The sequence below is a fragment of the Nuphar pumila genome, chromosome 4 (genome assembly GCF_984573655.1).
Source record: "Nuphar pumila chromosome 4, dmNupPumi1.hap1.1, whole genome shotgun sequence".
Classification (NCBI taxonomy): Eukaryota; Viridiplantae; Streptophyta; class Magnoliopsida; order Nymphaeales; family Nymphaeaceae; genus Nuphar; species Nuphar pumila.
Genome location: NC_143252.1, coordinates 14841855 through 14865962, shown reverse-complemented (window position 1 = coordinate 14865962; position 24108 = coordinate 14841855). Strand labels below are relative to the sequence as shown.

The following is a 24108-nucleotide window of genomic DNA, read 5'->3' as shown; positions in this document are numbered from 1 at the left end:
GAGGGAAGAGGGTTTCTTCCTCTTATTTTGTGTGGGGCTTCCACAAGATTGTGAGAAAGAGAGAGAGAAAGTGGGAGAGGAGAAAGAAAAAAGGAAAGCTTTGATTGTTAGTGTTTTTCATCTTCTTTATTATCTCCTTCTTGTTCTGTAATATTAGGGCAAGAGAAAGAGGGTTTTTGTTGTAAGAAGGTTATCACTATTGATTAGGTGATATTCTTCTACTTACATCTCTTTATTTGTTTTGTTGTTTCTCTATTGTGGTGATTTGTGGACTTAATATGGGTTGACATTGTGTATGCCCCTTTGTAGTCATTCTTTATATTACATAGTGGAGTTGTTGGGGTGCTCTCAACCTCATGGTTTTTACCTCTTATTTGAGAGGGTTTTCACGTTAAAATTGGTGTGTATGTCTTTTTTATTGTGTTCTTTATTTTCTTTATTATCTCTTGCTCTTGTGAATCGAAGTATATATATTATGTGGTATCCCTTGGATAATAAGGGTTTTATTTTGGAGCTCGGGTGGAAGGAGTTATTATGTGTTATGTGTAAGGCATAGAAGTGTTCTTCTTCTAGGTACTTTGTTGTCATTGCCTCCATTCAACGAGTGGTTGCATCCTGTTTGTGCTTCTTTTCTCAACAATTCATGCCAAAGATTCAATACTGAATGAGAGATCTGTGGCATTTCATGCTCTCTCTCTCCAAATTGTTTGAACAACTCTTATAATCGATGACCTCTTGCCAATGGAATTAATGAGAACAAAAAGGGAGCACATCATGCCAGATTGGCCTGCACAGCCCGATTAAGGACCGACAGGTCCTAGCCTGGCCCAACTCAATTATACTTGGGCTCCAGGACACTTTAGGTCTGACCCAATTAGCAGGTTGAGCCTATCGAGCACCGTGTAAAATACACAGAGATTTAGCCCGATTGTGGCTTGTTTATTTAATTGGGCCTGACCTGACCTCAATTGAATCGGCGTTGAACTGCATTTCGCAGCTTGAGCACGACCCGTAATGGACAGGTACCTGACAGCCCAATGGGCACCCAGCTTGATGGCCATCTCTGGGTTTAATGCAACATTTTCTTTATAGCCAAGCTGGGGTTAGGCGGACCCCTACCTAAGGTGGGCATCGGGCCGGCCTAGGCCCTTTTAGTGTTTGGCCCATCGAGCTTTAACTTCGGCTCATCCCGGAGATGGCCCGGCCCATTTACTAATGGAACTAAACTATGACGAGGTTTTTAATGGGCTCGAGTTTGAAGAGCAGCCCATGACCCGGACTAATGGGCCAATGTGAAGTGGGTCTGGCTTGATCCAAACCCAAGTAAATAATAAATAATTAACAAGTTCTCATTTACTCAACTAATTATCTTATAGTTTTTATAAACTTAATACAACTAATCAAATAAATAATAATAGTTACCAAGTTACTATGCAATTAATTAGTTTTTTACTTTTATATTATTCAAAATTAATAAATAGCTCAGGCTTGTTGGGCCTACACGGACCCACCCCACGTATATAATGGGCCAGGTTTCAATCCTGTAGCTAACAGGCCCGGGCCGAAAATGTTGACCCAAATCCGACCTAAGGTGGATCAGGTCAGCTTGGCCCATTGGGCCGGCTGACCTGTTGCCCACCCCTACCCCTACCAGTTATACATCGATACCACTGGAATTTGAACTTGTAACGTCCCAACACAAGGTGACGTGCACCAGCTGCTCCTACAAGAGGCAGAGCCCCCCATTGGTGGGTTAATGCAACATTCATATAAGTGATTTTGCATTTTTTCACTAGGCTAAGAAAAAAAAACCCTAATCACCAACAGCAAATTGGCAGAGCTTCAGTTGGTAAAACCCTTGAGGTCCTCCTTGTCCACCAAGAATATATCCAACTTCTACCTTGCGGCAAGAAACACCTACCATAGATTTGTAACTGTGGGCTTGGTTCAAATGTTAGTTCAAAAACCAACTTGGTTGAATCACCCAAGCCAAGATAGACCTAGTTCAAATAACGGGATCCTCATCAGGGAAGCAGATCCTGATGGACCTAAGCATTTGGACAAAATGAATTGGATCTCGGTCCGACAAAGTTTTGGCCTGCACCCAAGGCTCCGGTCAAGTTCTATTCAGCTCCATCAATGTATACATGTGGCTGGATATGAACCTCTTTACAGATCGGGATAGGGTCCACTAAAATATCCATACCCATTAAATACCTAGTAGTAGAGGTTCACTTGGATAGACCACGTGGCATGCAGCATTGTCTTGCATGCGCATTCGCTACGCAGGTGCGAAGATGAGCATCACATGACCATGTCCACATGCTGCATGAATAACCCACGTGTCAACTCGATGATGATTGACAGGTTACAATGCAACAGATGACCAAAATAATCAATAGGTACGCATGCTGGTCCGGTGGAGCCCACACCAGGTCTGTTTTTAATGAAGTTGAATGATGGATAAATCATCATGACATACATACATACAAGTATATTTAATGGATATTACTCATTGCAGTAACGATGAATATGAGAGATAGGTGTCCACAGGTAGGGATGGCAGTGGACCGAGGGAAAGCGGGCCCCACCCTACCTCGCCCCCGTTTGGACCGGGGATGAAGGGTATGAAACGGAGATGGAGGCGGGGACGAAGGTTAAAATCCATCCCCATTCGGGGGTGGAGGCAGGGATGGACGTGCACTTTTTCCCGCCCCGACCACTTTTCCCCGCAATATCCCCGCCCTGCCCCGCCTCATCCCCATTTGAACCGGGGATGGAGGACATGAAACTGGGATGAAGGCGGGGATGGAGGATAAAATCCATTCTCCGCCGGGGATGGAGGCGGGGGTGAAGGATAAAATCTTGAGGCGGGGCGGGGGTGGAGACCTTGTCCCCCGCCCCGCCCCGGCCCACTGCCATCCCTATCCACAGGGTTCCTTAATCCAGACGCTTTTATGTCGTGGGAAAGCGGGTGTCAAAGGTGAGGGGATGATGGTGATGTTGGTGGTCACCATGATGATAAGGGAATGTAAAAGCATAGTGACAAAAGAAAAAACGGTAAAATCTCGGCAGCTAAAAACTAGCAAAAAAATAAAAAATAAAATTGTAAATGTTGTGTTTCTTTGGCAAATCTCGGCAATAAAAAATTAAAAAATAAATTTTATAAAACAATATTAAAAAATAAAAAGCATACGGGTTTTTATAATAAATGGCTGATAAAAATATAAATATCGTGTTTAAAATGAAATATTTATGTTTCTGATGAAAAAATCAACTAGAAGTTGCCATTTTTAACTTTCAGTTAATTTCTTACAATATTATTTTCATAAATCTCATGAGACTTGTCACACTGTGAAAGTCATGACCATAGACGTCAGATACATGGACGGTGTCAAGCTGAAGTCTCAGGATCCAATCCCACCGGCGCATGACGGCTGCCGCTGTTATATCACGGTTGGGGTAGGCTGGGTTAAGGCGTCTTCAATATGGAGTTTTACTGGACCCAAGGGGTTTGGCGTAGTGGGATGTGGCCTAGACTGTTTGTCGGGCTGTCTAGGTTCAAATTCCATGGCCTAGACTGTTTGTCGAGACGAGTTTGAGCCGAGCTTGAGCTGTTCAAACTCAGCTCGCTTCAAAATGCCTGTGTTCAAGCTCAGCTTGAGCTCGGAGCCCAACTTGAACAGCATTGGCCGTTCCAAAAAAATTTATCAGTAGAGGGGTCCTGCAAAGGTTGAATTAGAACCCAAATTTACCAGTAAAAGGGTCCTGCAAAGGTAGAATTCGAACACCCATCTTCCAAATTATGCTAGACTGTGAGTTGTGTTTATTGTGATCCAGAAAATTTTACATATACCAAAAACCAGTTAGATTATTGTATAGAGAAAAATTAATAGATCTCGAAATTAGAACTCAGCACCTTTTGAGAAAGAGACGAACGCCCTACCTATCAAGGAAACTACCATTTTAGGGTTTTATCTTGCAAACATATTACATATATATCTTATAGTAGCTTTTCTAGCTTAATCGAGTTTCACAGACTTGATCAAGGTCGGCTCATTTATCCACACCAAGTCCGGACTTGTATTCAAGCTCAGCTCATTTAATTTTTAGAACGAGTTTGAGCTGAGCTTAAACGGGTTGAGCTCGAGCTCGAGCTCGAGCCAGAGCCAGCTGAGCTGATCAGGCCCCAAAGGTGATGCAAAATGCCAGTGGAGTAGTGGCCCCACCTTGACAATGATGTGTCCATGCAAGACAAATCACCATCATCCGTTCCATACCAAAAAGCCATGATGATGCCCACTAACCTTTTCTCCCATCGCCCATCCTTTTCCCACACTCCACAAGCAATGAACACCACCAAACGCAACCAAGAGATCCAAAGTTCCCAACCATAAATCGTACACAAAATTTCCACGATCAAAAGCTCAAAAATCGTACAGAGAAGCAGAAATTTCACAGGAAACCCACTTCCTTTCAAAACCACAAAAAGAAAAGTCTGAAAAGAAACAAAAAGGAGATAAAGAGAACCCCTTTATTTTTCTTCATGATATCCTCCCAGTTTGAACTTTGAAACTCAAGTAAAAATAAAGAAAAAGACAATAATAGAAATGGGCATTCTCTCTCATCTCAGCATTCCCTGTTTCTTACACTAAACCAAAAATCTAAGAATTAAAAAGAAAAACTTTGGCTTCATCTTTTATATTCCTCCCAGTTTGAAACTCAAAATTCCAAACAAAGAGAAACAAAAACCAAGTAAAAAATTAAGAAAAAGAGATCTGAAATAGGTATTTTCTCTTCTCTCATCATCCCCTGTTTCTTACACTAAACCAAAAATCTAAGAACTAAAAAGCAAAACTTCCATTTTACCATTCTTTATACTCCTCCCAGTAAGAAACTCAAAATCCCAATCAACAAGAAACAAAAATCAAGTAAAAAATTAAGAAACAAAAAAAGAGGAAAACGGAATTTGGTAATCTCTCTTCTTCAATCCCCTGTTTCTTACACTAAAAACAAAACTCTAAGAGAAAAAAAGGCAAAATTTTAATTACCATCTCTCTATAACTCAACCATAACAATAATTTCAAAGAAACCAAATCGTTTCTTCTTCTCCTTGTATCTAAATTTCACAAATTGGATCAAGAGCAACAAGATGGGCACCTGGTCAAGCCGTTCTCGTTGCAACTCGAACACGATCTGAAGCCACCCTTCTCGCTGTAGCACTTGTGGCTGCCGTCGCACTCGGTGCAGAGGACGAAGCCCATCCCGCCGCAGAGGTCGCAGATGGAGCCCGCCTCCGGCAGGCCCTCGAGGCGACGCTTGAGCTCGCCGGACTCATGAAGCTGCCAGATCTCCTCCGCCCCGCCGACGTACCTCCCGCCGATAAACACCCTGGGAAGGCTGAGCCGCCTCCCCAGCACAGCCTCGAGCTCCCGCAGGAACCGGCCGTCCATCGAGAGGTCCCGCTCGTCGACCGGAATGCGGAACCCCTTGAAGATCGATCGGACGCTCCGACAGTCCTCGAACGTCTTCCTCACGACCCTCAGGCTCGTGAAGTAGACCACCACCTTCTTCTCCTCCGCTCCTCCCTTTCGGAGCTCCAGAGAGATCGTCTCGCGGAGGGCGTCTTCACCACCACCTTCGTTTCTTGAGGCGAGGGAGGAGGGGAGGGAGTTCCAGCGGCCGATGGAGGCCGAGATTTGAGCTGGGGAGGAGTCGGTTCGGTGGAAGACGGCGACATTGCGAGGGGGAGGATCGTCTTTGCAGAGGACCTGAACGTCTTTGAAGGAGGAGAAGGAGAGGGATGCGTCTGGTTGGAATTTCCGGCGACCGGATTTTCCCCACGGCGGCCACATCGAGGGATTTCCCGATTGGTGGGGAGGCGACCGAAGAAGAAGGGGGCGTGAAATGGGTGGTTGGGATGAACGGAGTTCGTTGCTTCAAGCAACTAACTCTCTCTCTCTCTCTTCTGTTTAAGAGACGGAAGGGATAGATTGGTGGAGCTGAAAAAGCGGAAGAGGGTGCAGAGGAGAGGAGGACGGGGTTAGGCCTTTTTTTAGTTTGGAAGGTATTTAGAGGGAGAATAGAAAGAGAGAAAGAGGGGGGAGATGGGTGGCTTTTGCTTCTCTCATCCACTTTCTCTCTCTAGATTTTGGTGGGATTTACGAGGGTTGTTAAGTTTGTTGGGTCTATTTCCTTTTTCTTAACCCCTGCTTGTAGCACAAGTGAATGGTCTAATATTGTCTTATTTTGACACAGTCAAATTCTTGATGAATATCTGTTTGGCTTTAAGCTTTCTGTTCAAGGAAGATGGGGGAGGGTGTCTGGTGGGGGAAATTGTTTTTTTGGAAATTACTTTTTATTCTTAATTAGTATTTCTGTGAAAGGCTTGTTGGAATTGTGAGGCCTTAGAAGGGCTCATTCAACGAGTGAATTAAGTAAACAGGATCTCATTAAAATACTATATGAATGCACATTATAAAATGAGGATTTGAATATATGACATAAATGGTCGGTGGGTGGAAGTTAAATGCTTAAAGATGAAACCATCATGTGCAATATGGTTGGGCCTCCATTTGGGTGAAAATATCAGGTGCAATATGATTGCACAAATATTTGTGCATTAAGCATCTGATCACCCTTCATCTTGGGGGAGAGGCCTTGTCAGTTGTGGGGCAAGGCCTGATGGAGGGCAATCAGGTGCTTAATGCACAAATATTTGTGCAGCACCCCGATCCTGACTCTCTGTTTGGGGACTCAATATTGCTTGTGATGTCCAGCAAAATAAAATAATGGCTATGCACATTAGGAACATTATCATGGATATAAATCCCTCAATAAATATTCCTAAGAGGTATCCACCGTTCGTTAGAAAAGGAGATTTAAGGGGTCAGATATTAGCTTGGAATGTTTGCTGACCCATCAAACTTAAAACCTATCTCACAGGGACATGCCATTTTGGTGGTGTATCTCTCATGACACTTTCTAACAAGTGGACATGAACACGTGCACACCGCCAATATTTTAATATTTTGTAATATTTTTAATGATTTTAAGTATTATTTTTATAAATATTTAATTTTTTAATATTAAAATCTCAAAACAAATAGTTTTTTTATGAATTAAAAAATTTTGAAAAAAAAAAACTGTTTTCTCGTGTCCAATTTTTCAAAAAAAAAAATAAACTTGTGAGTCGAATCTGCGCCACTTCCTCTGAAGCAGATCAGGTCATGCTGAAAATGAGCGTTTTTGCTCATGCTGACATCGTGGCCATCCGATTTGCATTTTAAAAAGTTCAAAAGTCAACAAAACCACGTGGCATTCATCCGAAATGCAAACAGACGGCCACGATGTCCGCATGAGCAAAAACGCTCATTTTCAGCATGACCTGATCTGCTTCCCACTTCATCATGTCGAAGTATCTTTGTGAAGCTTGAAACTTTTTAAGGAGATGTTTGAGAGTCTATGATCTCAAATCTAAAGAACCTCAAGTGGCTAGGTGATGTAAATCAGAGGCCAGATTTACAAGGAAAGCTACACCCGATTTATATCACTAGGGCATGCTCACATTAAGATTTGAGGTTTCTCAGCTGTAGGATCTTAAACCAAGATCCAATATCAAAGATTCAAGATTCAAGATCCAAGATCCAAGATCTCTCATGTAATCGGGGAAGGAAGGAGGGGAATCCTTGGGTTTGAGGACCGATGGATTCAAAGAAGCACCCAAGTGTCTATAAGACTATAAAGTTAATATTTGGTGCTAATGAAGGAATAGAACCATTGAGCTGGAAATTATAGCTTCAAGCTTTATCAGCTCATTCTGACCACATAATATGTTCAGCATGATTTGTTTGCTAAGGATCAAACCTTGGATAGTGTTGTTTGGATTGATTTGTGAAATTTTAATGCATTGTAGAAAGTTGATTTTTGAAGCCCTTGAAAAACCTACTTACATGTTAGAATCACATGATTCAAAACTCATTTTTTTACTAAACTAACCTTCTAGATCACATCTATAATCTCGAAAAAACAGAAAAATGAAATCTAACAAATATAAAAGAAAGTGACTTATACTCATAGTTCTGAGCCTTCAAAAGCACCAAATATTAACCCAACGCTATAACCTTCACTTTCATTACTTAAAAAATGGTCACAGGATTTGTTATACTTTTACAATTTTGGTTTGAAAAGGACAAGCTTATATCAAGGTTTATCTACAAATATCCAAATTGTAACAAAGCTAATGCATCTAATTCCCATTTCAAATTAAGCTGTCATCCACCTTAAAGGTCCTTGGTAGGAAACCCAAAGAGTATAAGCACAACCACCTTGAGTTGATATGAAGCCTAGAATGCTTGACAGCAACAGGTCAATCATTTATATTCACTACTGTCCTACAAGTGCTGAGAAACTTCAAAGACTGCACACATTCAGGATTTTTTATGGCACTCAATCGCACCTTTCAAGGTCTACCATTGAACTTTTTTTGAATGGTTGGGGGGACACATCTCACTCACTCCCGAGCTCACTGGTTCCCCGTGGCGCACCCACCAGAGAGTACACTTAGCTTCAGCCTTATGGCAAGAGATACACATCCCTGGGTTTCAAACTCGTGACATCCTTTCAACTTAGTTACGTTCATGAGTCGACTCCCACCAAATGAGCGCACCGTTTAGGGTCTACCATTGTCGGTTTAGATATTGGTTTTAACACTAGAATGTTTTTAATGAAGCACCCATCATCTAAATGAGCTTTCATGAGCCTAAGCTTAGCATTGGCTTGCATAAATAAGTAAGCTTAAGTTGGACTTGAGCTCAGCTAAATTAACTATGAGAAAACCCATCCCGAGTCTTGACAAGTCAAGCCCAACTTTCTGTTCCAAGAGGTTCGGCTCATTGGTGCAGCCCAGATACGTACTGTCAGTCTTTTAAGTATAGCTCCTACCTGTTAGGGATAGTTCTATGATCATACTTGGTCTGATTGAATCATCCATCTAAAAGATAATGAGTAGAAATTGCCTTCACCTCAAGTTGAGCTGTGAGAAGTGAGCTATATATAGTGACTAGAATATGAGAACTAGAAATATGAGCATTTCCAATGATTTTTTTTGCAAATCCAACCATGTGGATGTGTTTAGCATGGTGAATGTGCTAGGAATCAACTGTTGGATAGTATATTTTTGATGAAAAATGTGATTTTTGAATGCTTGAATATTTACGAAGATTATGAGTCATTGATTTTAATGCCTTAAAAAAATCATGTTTATGCATCAAAATGGGATGATTCAGGAGCAGGTTCTTATAAAACCAAGCATGTTGATCACATCTTTGCAGTTAAATTCAAGAGAAAAGAACAAAAAAAATCATAAAAATCATGGTTCACAGAGTAGTTCTCATATTTCCAGTTTTCATATTCTCTCTCTCTCTCTCTCTCTCTCTCTCTCTCTCTCTCTCTCTCTCTCTCTCTGTATATATATATATATATATAACTGGTCGGGTCAGCCTAACCCCAGCTTATCAATCCAAAATAAAATAAAAGTTGTACTACATAGTTTTCTTCGATTTATAACCTAAAGAAACCACACCCAACACTAAGACCCGGTCGTGCTGGGTCAGATTGTCCTACCTATAGCCATTGTGCTAGCAGTGTTAGGACTCTCTCCCCCAAGGCTTATGCTGGGCATGCGTAGAGGAGGAACAACGCCAATAAGAATCAAACCTTGACCGCCTTCTAGCAGCCAAGGCCTCACCCCACTACGTCAACCCACTTGGGGCTAGAGCAAGTAGATGTCCCACAAGCAGTCTAGCTCACTTTGTGTTGTAAAAGAGAATAGACCAACAGCCATAATCTATGCCCAACATACATATCATCTGGCTCCTTTGATTGCATAACCACTGTTACAAACCATGTTGCGTGTGAAAAAAGAAAGAAGAAAAAAGGTGCATAGTTGAAGGCATTATTGAAGGGTGGATTGATTAGCTTTTTCATTATGGTAAAGTTGCTTGGTTGGTAGGCAATAGCTCAAAAGAAGCCTCTAGAGATTAGGTTACAATATCACGTGTCCTTGTATAACTGATTCTGCTGAATGCAGTAACGAGAGAGAGAGAGAGAGAGAGAGAGAGAGATGACATTGAAAAGATTACAAGGTCAATAATTCCTACTTGTGCTTCAAACTGCTCACTCACCTAGTAGGGGGGACTCATGAATGTCACCAAGCTGAACGGATGTCACTAGTTCGAAACCCACGGATGCACATCCTTTGCCATCCTTTGCCATAAGGCTGAAGTTGACTGTGTACTCCTGTGTAAAGGAGACTTGGGGTTTTATGTCAATGAGCTCGATGAGCAGGGCTGACAAACAGATTCAGCAAGCACAAAGTTTATCATGCTTGTAAAGTAGTCCCGGTGACTTCCAGCCATGAGTAGCTCATTTAGCATAAACAAGTAGGACCCAAAGGGAGGTGTTTGGCTTTGCTCCTCTTATAAACTTATGTAGATATAAATAAAAGATAGCATAGAACAGTTGGTTAGGGTTCATTGTTTGAATCTCACTGTTCTTCGTAACATAAATTCATCTAGCTAGACGTAAATGAGCCAAGCCCGAACTTTTGTTCAGTTTGTGAGGAACTATGCTTCAAACCAAACGACTCTACCACACTATTAGAACCCCCAACTAGGAAGCACTTGTTTGAGTTTCACTCGTGCCAGAGGTAATTGTGAGAGTTTAATTTTTGGGACAATTAACCGGTAAAACTTCTTAACTCCAATGGTGAATGAACCATAGTTACCTGGAAACAAAATGGATACCAAAATGTAAGAAACTTAGTATGCAGAAGTGAGAGAGCAGAAATGGTGGGCTGAAGCGTGTACTATTATATATATGCTGGAAATCGCCAGGGAGGTCAGTTTCCTCTCACTGTGCAGTGATTCTTTGTAAACCCAGAGAATTCTATCTATTTAGTACTGCATATGATCTCTCATACTTTCTTGACTTCAGAGAACCATATTTATAATCCTATAAGAGGTTGAATGTTAAAACACATTGCTTGGAGAAATCCCTTACCTCAAGAGACATGTCTCTTACATATAACTGTATATTAAAGTAGATTATTATCTATTAATTTAGTTTAATTAATTTCATTATTTAACAGTTACATATAAACTAGTTGTACCCTTTGGGAGAGAGTAACCATTGGGATGACCTCCCAACGGTCCTCTTATGGCCACAACCTTATATTTCTCACTTGGACACAAGGGATATCTTATGTTTTTATGCTTGTTCTCAATAAGAACCTTGCATATTATTTACACAGTCTATGTGAACTTATTCATTCACTAGTTAGATGTACCCAAGTCTCATTTGACTTACATGTTTAGTGAAAACCTCCTCAGTGACGGTCTTGGTTAGCGAATATGTTACCATGTCACCTGAAAGAATATAATCTATTATTATTTTATTTTTTATTAGTATATCATGAATATATTAATATTTAACTTCAATATGCTTACTCTGTTTGAATTAATCTTATAGCATTTTTATTATCATAATAAAGTTGAATTGGATCTTTTAAAATATCTAATTTTAAATCATTTAGGAAGTGATTTGTCCACACACCAAAGGTGACTTCCATGTTACAGGCAATATACTAAACTTTCTATACATGTTGTACTGTAAACACTTGGTTCTTGCGTGACCATGCAATTTCTCCATCTCCTAACATAAACACATAACCAGTGGTGGACTTTGTTTCATCTTTATATCCAGTAAAGTCAGCATATGAATAACCCAAAACTTTAGTCTATCTGACTGATATCATAGTTTGAGTTCATTAGTTTTCTTTACATATCGAAAAATCTTTTTCACTGCTTTTCAATGAGGGAGCCTAGCATTACTTTAATATCTACTCACTAGACTTTCAGTAAAGCTTAAATCATATATATTGCAAAGCATTGCATACATCAAGCTTTCAACTGCTTGAGCATATGAAACATTCAACTTCTCTTGTCGATCTTTTGGACAATCATTCTTAGTTTATTTTAGGCCTTTCACTACAGAAGTAATCTTTGCCTTGATACTTTTCATTCTAAATTTCTTCAGAATGTGGTCAAGATAAGACATAGCAATCTCAATTTTCTATTTCTTTGTATTTTAATTTCAATGATATATGAGGTTTTATCCATATCCTTTATTTCAAATAGAAAACTTAACCATGACATGGTGTCATTTATTATGTTCATGTCATTTTTTATAATTAATATGTCATCAACATAGAAGAATAACACAATAAACTTGCTCCTACTAATCTTAGCAAATACACAGTGATCCAAACTATACGCCTCATAACATATTTTTTTATATTATTATAAAATGTCAAATACTATTGTCTTGGTGGATTGCTTAAGTCAATACATGGATTTATTCAACATTTATAGTTTATCTTGTTGACCTTCAATTTCAAAATCTTCTGCTTGTTGCACGAAAATAACTTAGTTCATCATTTACTAAGGTCATCTTTACATCCATTTGATATAGGTCAAGATCAAAATTAACTACCAATGCCAAAATAATATGAATTGATGTCATTTTAGACACAAGAGAATAAGCTTATTCATAATTAATCCCTTCTCATTGAAAATAACCTTTTTCTACTAATCTTTCTTTGAACTTATCAATAGTAACATTTGCCTTGAGTTTTTTCTTAAGAATTCACTTACTACTAATTTCTCTATATCCTTTAGGCAATGTAATTAGTTTTCAAACTTCATTCTTTTCTATAGAATTCAACTGATCATTCATTGCTTCCATCCAATGTTCAGATTCATTAGAAGTAACTCGATACCAGATCTATAAGTTATATATTTATTGGATATCCAAAAGATCTAAAGGATATACATTTTACCACCCAGATAAAGGTTTAATCAAAAGTAGAGTTATTATCTTCTTGAAAGATCAAAATATGGAAGAAATTATTTCAGAAATAAATAAAGACGATCCTTTTGATTTGCATTATGATTCTGATGACATGCAAGAACCTATAAGTAATGGTGAATCTTCAAAAATCTCTCCATCTACATTATCTCATCATTCTCAGGTTGGGCATAAAAGGTCTAGAGTTTTTTTGTCTTACTTAGATGACTATTATGTCTACCTATCGAAGAAACTCTGTTATGCTTTAGACATGGATGATATTGTAGACAACTTGTCATATGGTGAGGCAATAAACTCACGTGAGTTAAAAGACTGGATAAAAGCCATGGACGAGGAAATTAAGTCTATTGAGAAAAACAAGGTCTGGAAATTGACTGAGTTACCTGAGAAAAGAAAAGCTATTTAATGTAAATGGATATTAAAAAAAAAAATTAAGTATGATGGTAGCATTAATAAATTAAGCAAGATTAGTTGCTAAGGGTTTTTCTCAGAAAGAAGGTTTAGATTATGTTGACACATACTCACCTGTTGCAAAATTTGCCTCGATAAGGATAATTCTTGCAATTATAGCTCACTATGACCTAAATCTACATCAAATGGATGTTAAAACCGTTTTTCTTAATAATGAGTTGATTGAAACAATATTTATGGAACAACCTAAAGGCTATATAATAAATGGCAAAGAAGATAAAGTATATAAGTTGAAAAAATCCCTATATGGATTCAAATAATCACCATGTCAGTGGTACTTAAAGTTTCATAAGGCTATCACATCATTAGAGTTTATAGCAAATAAATTTAACTATTGTGTTTATGTCTGAGAAAGTATGAGTAAATTTGTTAGTCTCTCACTACATGTGGATGACATTCTTTTGACTGAAAATGACAACGATATGATTGTCAAAACCAAGTCATGGTTAAATTCTCAGTTCAAAATGAAAAACATGGGAGAAACATCCTATGTTCTTAGAATTAAAATCACTCGAGATAGAAACTCTAGACTTTTAAGCTTGAGTCAAGAAATGTATCTAAATCATATACTCAAAAAAATTAAAATGAGTGATTGTAAGTCTGTTAGAACACCTATGGTAAAAGGTGTCAAGTTGAGTAAGAATGATAGTTCAGGTGATAGACAGGAAAGGCTAAATGCCCCTTATACACAAGTTGATGGAAGCTTGATGTATGCTATGTTATGCACAAGGCCTGATATCAGCTTTGTTGTTGGCCTCATTAGTCGCTATCAGAGTAATCTTGGTTGGCCACACTGGCAAACAGTAAAAAGAATATTTCAATATTTAAAAAAGATTATAAACTTGAAACTATATTTTCAAGTCAATTCTTTAGAATTAACTGGATATTCTGATGTTGATTTTGCTAACAGCAGAGATGATAGTAAATCCACATCTGGATATGTTTTTCTTTTATGAGGAGGATCAATGTTCTAGTCTTATAAGAAACAAGGTTGTGTAGCTCAACATACTCAGAAAGCTGAATATATTACATGCAATACAACTGCTACATTTGCCATTTGGATAAGCCGCTTCATTAATGATTTTTAGCAGAAAATAACTAACGGGTTAATCCAGATCTATTGTGATAATCAGGCTACCATCTCTCTTATGAAGAGTGGAGTAGATAATTCAAAAAATAAATATATAATAGTAAAGTATTATTATATTCATGATATGATTGAAAGGAATGAAATCAAAGTCAGCTATTTACTATATCTAATATGATTGTTGATTCTTTATCAAAGAGCATATCAAAAGAAATGTTCTCAAAAATATATCTTGTATGTGATTAAGATATGTCTAACAAAGACATGTGTGAATGAGAAACTAAGAATATAACTCATTTCAAGAATGCTGATGTAAGAGAAATACTTTAATAGTAGAAGGTTAAAACCTACATCATGATTAGTTTCACATATGATGCAATGCTATGGTGGACTCGGTACACACCGATCCACGATCCAAGATCCAAATGCACGTGGAAGCTGAAATGATATAAAGTCCGAACAGAACTCTGGAAAACTGATTTTCGGGATTTGTGCGCTTTGTTTCGACAGAGAATATCCAAATAAAAGTTGTGCGTGATTTGCACAGCTTTACAACGAATCCAAAAATACTAGATTCAAAGCAAGAACGACCGCTCCACGGACTCGACACCGGGACTGCTAAACAAGTCAAACTCAGATTATCGTATTTCAGGAACAGATTGTTTGAAGTGAATTTTGACCCCTCAAACGTTAGATTTTGCAAAAACTCACAAGTGACGAAAGAAAGGTCAAATCACAACTTTTCCAGAACACTAAAGATTGTAATTTTTGGAATTTTCTACATGCCTCTACAAATTTTTGAATTTCGAAATGGTATGAGTTATTGTTTCAGAAAATAAAATTCAAAGATTCGACAGTAGTAGAAAAGATCAATATTTTTGAGGCAACTAAACAACGATTCAATCAAAACCAAAAACATAAAAGTTGTAGGTCTAGATTATAACTTTTCACAGAATCAAAAAAATTAAAATTTCATTCATGGAATCTCCAGATAATAAAAAAATACCGAACACTATTAAGTTGGTTCTGAACCAAACTAGTGACAGTGGATGACTATCAGTCTGAGACTTTGACAGACAGATTCAGAAGTTCAAATAAACGAATCTCAGAAATCTTTCAACTACAAAGTTGTAGGAAATTGTTTTAGCTTTCCAGGAAGATAAAGAACACGAAAATCCATTCAGTATTGAGTCCGATACGGATGTTTTATTAGATACTTTTCTGTTATCTCGTAACAACGTTTTGGTCTTTTTGGTAGGGACCGAGTTCATTTACACACAACAACAATCCGAAAGAACTTAAGACCAACGAAGAAAAATTTTAACATAAAACTCCTCAAATCATGTATTTGCAACTCTCTAATGATTTAATACAACTTAGCAACGATAAAACATGAACAATCGCAAGCAAATGCGAATCAAAGTAGTAAAGGACAAGAACGAATAATCAATGTTGATATCCGGGCTGAAATCGATAATGGCCGTCGTTGGGAAGCAACTGATGCCACAAGATGAACCACGAATAGTAGGGATGGATTACCAACCACCGCGAACAAGTTTGGTACAGCCACAACGATTGTAACCTCTCACAAGGTGATATACGGTTTCACCTTCTTCTCCAAGTAACCTTCCACCAAACATCCACACTCAAAAGCTTTTTTCAAGCACCAACTACACCAAAAACTTGATTTTTCTCACTCTAGAACCAGCCACACTACCAATTTCGAAATTGAACAAGACCCCTCACCCCTTGGTCTACCTCCCTAGTTAAGGGCTTAGGTTGCTTGGGAAGAGCCACAATAAAGAGACTTTGGCCTTCCCAAGCTTAGATCTTGTCAAATGCTAATAGCTCCACCAACAGTCCATTTTTGACTTTGGGCTGGTCAACATGAATTCAAATGAGGTTCAAGATAGACCATACTAAAGTGGTGCCACCTAGGACCCCACTCATGAAGACAGATCAAGATCTGGATCCAAATAGGCTACGAATTGGATCTTGCACCAACACCAAGAGAGAAGTGAATTTGTGAAAAAATAAAAACTACCCTTGGACCCCATATACCCTCTAGTACTACAAAAAGATCCTACAGGGTACCAGAACTATCTGGGTCCGTAGAATTTGGCTCCTAAAAAAAATAATTTACATGAAATAACTATTGATGAAACAATATTCAAAAATATGATTCTGTAATGGAATCAAAGCAATAAAATGATCACGATGAGCATCGACTAACTGATAGATCCACTAGGACCACAGATGTCCTGCAAGTGTGTGGATCGCCTTGGGTAGCGATGTTCGGAACGGGTCTGGATATTTGGATTGTGATCCAAATCCGCTTCTGTCTCTGGATGCTCTGCATCATTAGGCTTCATGAACCATTCAATTAATAAATCAAATTTTTGGTAGTTAACCAGATTTAGGGTTCTGTATGATTGTAATAGAAGATTTCCAGTGGTGGAAATGTCTGCTTGTCGAAGATGTAAAGCTTAAAGCATTTTTTTATGACTCATCTCTTGTCCACTCAGACCCTTATCCAGTTGAAAGGGGAAACATCATTTTTGGTCCCACAGCTCATGGAACTTTCTAATCAGGCACCCATATGGTGCTTAACATTTATAGCTTTAATTTGTTGTGATTAATCTCTGATTATGATGAATTGTAGTCTCTGTTATTGACTATTATGCTGCTACAATGTTACTGCTTTTTAGAAACAAAATTCATCATCATGCAAGATGTCCGAGTGAGATACACACTTGGACTGATCACAGTCTGCCACAGGCTCCAATGTTTTCACTGCCTATTTGAAAAGCGGTGCATATGCATTACGTGCTGCCAGGCCATCCTGCTTGTGTGACAAGGGCAACCTGTGCACTGTTTTGCCAAGTTGCCCATGAACCATTCCCATGCTGCACATGGGTATCATGACTGAGAATCCCCCATATGCAGCAAGAACCCCAATGCAGAAATGTGTGCACCAAAATAGTGCACATTTCTACTCTGTGACCTTGGTTGTTTCAAATTGACACCCAAGTTGGACTACGTTTCGTGTTCTTGGTTTTAATTTAATAACTGTACAAGTAACACTATTTATAAGTTATGGCAAAATAAATTTAGGAAAGATGCCAGTATGCTACACCATGCTAATAATGAAGATGGATGTTTGGGGGTTTTAAATGTACGGTTGGCAGTGGTTAGGCTTCTGGCATTTTCCATCTCTGTATTTTTTGTGTTTTCTTGATAAGATTGAGTTATAGTAGGGGGTTTTGTGGTTTTCTGCTGATGCATAAGGAGAATGGGGTTTGGTGTCTTTTGACAGTAAGAGCTTTTTGGGGCTCAAGTTTAGAGAAAGTGAATTTGGGTTATAAGATTTTTACTGATTTTTTGTTGTTCTTCTGAATCTGTTGGAAGGAGAAAAAGTATTGGAGTTTTAGGGCATTTGATATTATCCAATTTCTCTGTCTTTTCAGGTTTGATTTCTTGAATTGAAAAAAACTCCAATGTACACATAAAGCTTGAATGGGGGTCGAATTTTAGCGGCCAAATTGGAAGAGGCATGTAAAGAATTAGTGCATGCACATGAAGAGCTTCAACAATTGGGTGAAGTAAAGGAGCATCATGTGTCAATTGTGCATCCACATCTCATGAAGCAGTAGATTACAAATTTTGAGTATAAACAATTGTCATCTTTTATTATAAAAATGACTGATCATAATATCATGTATTCAATGTTAGGCCGGTTTAAATAGATCAAACCATCTCTTGTATTAACTTAAACCTCGCATGTAAATCATGTAATAGAATCCCACCTTGTTGGGTGCAAAATCTGCATTGAATCTTCTTCCTCTTGGGTACAAATTCATAATAATGAGTTACTATTAAGTGCAAAAGATGCTAATTTATCTCACAGTTGTAGACAAGATGATCATGGAAAATAAAATAGGAAAAGGTAGAAAAATCACACTCGGATATACTCAATGCAAACCCATCAATTTTTTTGCTTGCCGTAGTTAAATGAATTTGTCAATAAATTATAATCTAACTTTCCAATAAAACCGAAGGCAGCTAATTGAAACAAGAATACATGGGATGGATGGATCTAAAAAATGGCAAAATGTTTAGCGAAAACAAATTGGGACACGAAAACAAATTAGCTGCAACCAAAATTTATGTGCCCACAATCCCTTGGACCTTGAACCTTGAACACATGGACTAGAAGACTAGCAAAGTCAACAATTTTTCAGGAGCCTGAATTCTCGAAACAGTTTACACTCATGTCTTTCATAGTGGAAAAAAAAATAAAAATGGCCACACCACCATAAAAAAAAAATAGTACAATCGGTGAAGCTTTGGCTAGTTTTTCAATGCGAGTTGGCATGCTACGGTGCTCCTTTCGCGACAGGATTATGATACAACCGCATAAGATCAGCAGCAGCAACGGCAAGTTGCGACATCCCAGCATGTATATGGCCTCGTTTGAGCTTCAACTTCTTCAGGTATCAGCACTGCTTCCAGGGTATAGCCTTCGTTACAGGAGCAGCAGAAGTTGAACAGGTTTCGACAGATGCCCTTACTAAAAGGATAAACTCTGTCTGGTGCCACCAAACTTAACTTGGTCACTGATTAAAATCAACACGTGCTCATGTAGACAGAGACAACCTAGAACCAATTTAAACCCCATTAATAACCAGAAAATGCAAAACCAAAGCCATTGTTTTCTCTAATTTTTCACTTGAATTATCACTCATACAGGAGTAATGTGCAAAATTCAACTTCATATCTCACTAAACAGCTCAATGAAACCCCAAAAGAAAAAGGTTAGAAAGTTTCTAGAAAGTGGGTATCCAGGATCTGGTCGAATATAATCAGATCTAACAACCAAGCAGGAAAACAGATTTTAAAACGTTTAAAAAGAATTACAAGAACCAACAATTACAAAATAAAGAGAGAGAGGACATTTTCATATAGATAAACGAGAACTAATCCCCATAGGACAGCACTTTAAGTGTGCAGAAATTATAAAAAAATCCTAGGATTTATGTTAACACTATCTACATCCCTTATTATCTTCTGTTAAAATTATGCATTCGGATTGCTCTTGGTGATAGACTAATGCAGGGCTGTAGGAAGGGCGTTCCTGAAGCTACCAAAGCCAAAATATGAAAGCTAAATTATCTAAAAATAACTGAAAATATTAGAAATAAGTAAGAATACTATTATCTAGAAAAGTTTCTCAACAATAAAAACTAAAAATTATCTCAGCATCAACATAAACTGTCGAGTCTCTTACACTTATCTGTAAGAGATTCTGATTGTGATAGTTTAAGCTTCTTAATTATGATAAGCTTTCCAGTGTCGATAAACTTCCTAATTCGAACAGGCTTCCTAATTCTGAATATGTATCATATACAGATTCAATACACTCATGAATGTCACCAAGCCGAAAGGATGCCATGAGTTCAAAACCCAAGAGTGCACATCCTTTGCATTGAGACCAAAGTTGGGTGTACTCCCTAGTAGGAGAGGGGCTTTTACAACAATGAGCTTGCAAGTGAGGTGAGTTTTCCTGGTTATCCAAAAGAACAAATCAAATACATTCTAAGATCTATATAAAAATTCAAATACAAAAAAAGGATTTGAATACAGGCGCTATAGACCCATATCGCTAGATCATCACTCCTGATCTGCATCACAGCCCTACCCTCAACCTCTTCACAGTTAGCAAAACCTTGAAGTAAAGAAAAAAAGAAAAAGAAGGTCCGTTCACAATGTTAGCAACAACAAAAAAAACTCATTCTTTCATGATATATGGGTGCAAATCAATAACAAGATGATATCCAACATAAATCAATAACAAATTCAATGCAGAAATCAATAGCAAATCAATAACAAATTGATTCGATACCATGCTGTTATTGCTAGCCTATCTTGTGGTTTCTATGTGTTCTTTTCCATGCATGATGTTACTAAGAATTTCACAATCAATTTCCCCTTTTCCTTTCAAAAAAAAAAAAAGAAAAAGGCCCATGATAAGCGAGTTTTTGGATTGCAAGATAACTAGTTCGTTGCAACTAAGAACAACGTTAGATGTGTGAACTAAGTCCCACATGGGAGAAAATAACCGCCCAAAACATCCATCTTCATTATCACCAAGGGAAACAAAAAGCAAAAAAAACCAATGCACATATATGATATTTCTTCCAACAACACCCAAAAAGAAGCAAAATTTATACAAACATAGATATCTTTTTCAAAAAAACAAAAAAGAGGAAGAAGAAGAAGAATAGACAGATAAAAAATACAATCACCACCATTACCATCATGGGAGTTTGTGGTTCCAACCACAGGGTTGAAGAAAAGCAGAGCGATTCCTATCACCAACATCCAATGCCCAGGACCACCCACCGTCACCGGCTCAGCCGAACCACCACACTGAGCCCCCATACTGTGGGTCCTCCAAGAGAATCGCCCCAACAAAACCAAGGTACCCACGAGCCGAAACGAGGTGGTGAAGGGCATCCTGCCATGAACTGGGCGAGAGAGAGAGTCTTCCCCTATCCACCTCAACCGGGAAGAACAAGAGAGAGAGAGAGAGGACCGTATGCTCTGAGACGGTGGTGGCTCTGCAACGGGAGTGAGGAAGAGAGGAAAGAGTGCTGCGATGGTGGTGGCTCTGCGATGGTGGAAAATCGCCGACGGTGGTGGCTCTGCGACGGGAGTGCTGTGAGGGAGAGACGAGAAAGAGGTAGGTGAGAGTCGATTTTTCGACCCCTAACGTCGGTAATCCTAATAAAATTTGGACCGCCCGATCTGAGTTGATTGGACAGTCCTAAGTAGTTCAACCGGTTTACATTACATACTTCACGGATCATTTATATATATACACACGAAAATGTGTAAGTGCATGATCACTTCCGAACATTTCTGCCAAATAAAGGTGTCGCTGCTAAAGGTCACCTATGATATAGTGGGAAAATACTTTTGCTGCTCAGTGAAAGTTCGTTTTGATCATGTTCGAAAGTGATCATGCACCTACGCACTACTCTATATATAGAGAGTCCCGAGAGCTGAGAAACATGAGAACCAGTCAAAACTGGTTTTTACCATCGGATAAGATTTGATCGAACCATTGCTGACCCACATTTCAAAACTGACCAGTTCGTCAGATTTGGTTCAGGAGCATTAATTTTTTTTTTTTTACTTTTCTCTCTGTCTCTCTCATGAGAACTCTGGTTCTCCTCTCTCCTGCCCTCAGTCGACGACGACCATGGCCACGGCTTGCTCGCTCTATCTCCCTCCCTTAAGCTGAGGTCAGTTTTCAAATCTCTCTCTCCCAATTTTTGCCTCTCGATTTTAGGCGACCGGACGACCAGAATCCGAGCCCATCTCCCCTCTCCCTCCTCCGATTCCAGTTTCGCACCTTCATCCTGAACCAAAACTCTTAAGTTTCACCCCCTTTTTGGAGCAAAATCGCTGGTTTATCTTCCCTTTTGTTCTTTTCTGTCTGAATTGACCTAATTTGTGGCATTGTTCTTCTCTGCACCTTCCTCCTGAACCAAAACCTTAATTTCGACCTTTTTCTGCAATGAAATCGTGGGTTTATCCTCCTTTGTTCTTTTCTATCCGAATCGATCTGATTTGTGACATTGTTCTTCTTTTGGTCTAAAAAATAAAATCATCATATAGGTTTTGGCATTTTGCATAGTTGTTCAACTTTTATTGGGATGTGATTATTCCTCAGATGTGATTATTCATGTGAATTCGTTTTTTTAATAGCAAAATGGATTCACAAGCTATACCATTTTGCAAATATGAGCAGTCAGTGGAATGTGCAGTGTTTATATCTGTAGTATTCAAAACATACCTTTTTACTGAAACGGAAGCGTGAGAGGATCGTTTATACTTGCTTTTGCTCAACGGATGCGTGCTCTCACTTGGAGAGAACGATGATTCCACGAGTCCAAATGCTAATCACGTTGATTTACCACGAAATCGTACTCTCTTCTTCTTCTTACTGTTTCTTTTCTCTTTGCACAAATCTCTCTACTGAGATTTCTCTCTCTCAAAGACACTGTAACCCACTGTGTACCAACGTACACAATGCCTTCTCTTTTCCTTAAGCACACTCCAAAGAAAAAAAACGAACACCTATTCTGTGTCTTCCCCTGTTTTCGCCCAAATGAGAGAGCCTCAGCAAATGGGGAGTGGGTGGTTTCCAAAATCGTCCGTCCCCTCCTCAAATGGTGGGCCGGGTCCGGATCTCGCCCATCATGGACAGACCCGATACCCAACCCAACATTCTCCCACTCGCACATGATGGGAAGAGATCTTAGAAGAAGGAACATCAAATGTGCTTATATGGTGAATAACATCGTGTATTCATACTGGCAAATGGACCGTGCAACCCGTGAGCTTAGGGAGAGGAGGCATATTATGTACCGGTTAGTGTAACATAATAGCCTAAACCTGCAAACAATAAGATAACACAAAGTATACCTGCACAAGCCAAGTAAGAAGCTCACTGTGTCTTAGATCAAATACATTTTTCATATTCTACAATACTGAATCCCTCTGCACATATTATAGTGCTAAGCTATGCTAGACAAGGCCTTTCATTATGCCACATGTTTCATCATAAACCCAAAACATTCCCAGGATGCGAAAAAAATAAGCTAGCTTTTAACATGTGCATAATCTGAAAATGTCAAATGATCTTCCTTTCCAACTCTTATTCTTTGAATCAAGATAAGTTGTTTTTCCAGACATGTTCTTTTAGACCGAATCATACATGGCCTTAAGCAACATGCTAAAGTAGCAACACTCATCTTTCTCCTTAAAATAAGGTTAAAAGTCAATAAGGACATCAAAATATATATATATATATATATATATATATATATATATATATATATATATATATATATATATATTAATGACTCACACAATGAAGAAGCAGGGACCATTCTTCATTTCTTTTTGTGATCGACTTATAGTCATGGTGTGACATACGTGGTATGACTCACGTATTACGGCAAGACTTTCTCACTCCAGTGAGTGTATGCATACACCATAAATTCTTTGCTAACTTGAGTCCTTCAGGATGCACATTCCCATGCAATGTCTATCCAAGTCCTCAGATCTGGTCAACCAGGTTACTGTGAACACCCCAAAATTTTCAAAGTTTTGTAAAAATGACCCTTTTGCCCCTAACCCCGTTTTCTGAGAAAATCAAGTCAGTTCTTCAGATTCTCTGAATTAAAATTCATATTGATTTATTCGAAATCAACTCCGGATCCGAATCCAGCACTTTAAATCCATATTTCCTCCAAATCCGGATCAAAAACCCATTTCTGAAGAAATCTTCTCAAAATAGTTTCTAAAATTCTCAGAAAAACCCCTTTTGTAAATATTTTACAAAAACATCAAAAAAATTAGTTTCAATCTTTTGATTTCTTGTAAAGTTTTAGGATTTTATTCTAAAAAATACAAAAAATAGAAAAATAACATGAAAAAGCAAAAATTTGGAGAAACTACAGGAAAAACAAATGATTTCAAGCTTTGCAAAGTTGTCTTTTGCTAAAAACCTCATTTGAAAAGCTATTTTACAAAAAATTTCTTAAAAGGAG

General features: G+C 38.4%; 1 protein-coding gene across 1 annotated transcript; it reads right to left on the bottom strand.

Moving 5' to 3' along the window:
- Positions 1 to 5062: 5062 nt before the first annotated feature.
- LOC149839461 (uncharacterized protein At5g39865-like) lies at positions 5063 to 5855 on the bottom strand. Its single transcript, XM_090004873.1, has one exon. It carries the CDS (start codon positions 5853 to 5855, stop codon positions 5139 to 5141), a length of 717 nt encoding a protein of 238 aa, XP_089860999.1. The 3' UTR covers positions 5063 to 5138.
- Positions 5856 to 24108: the final 18253 nt, after the last annotated feature.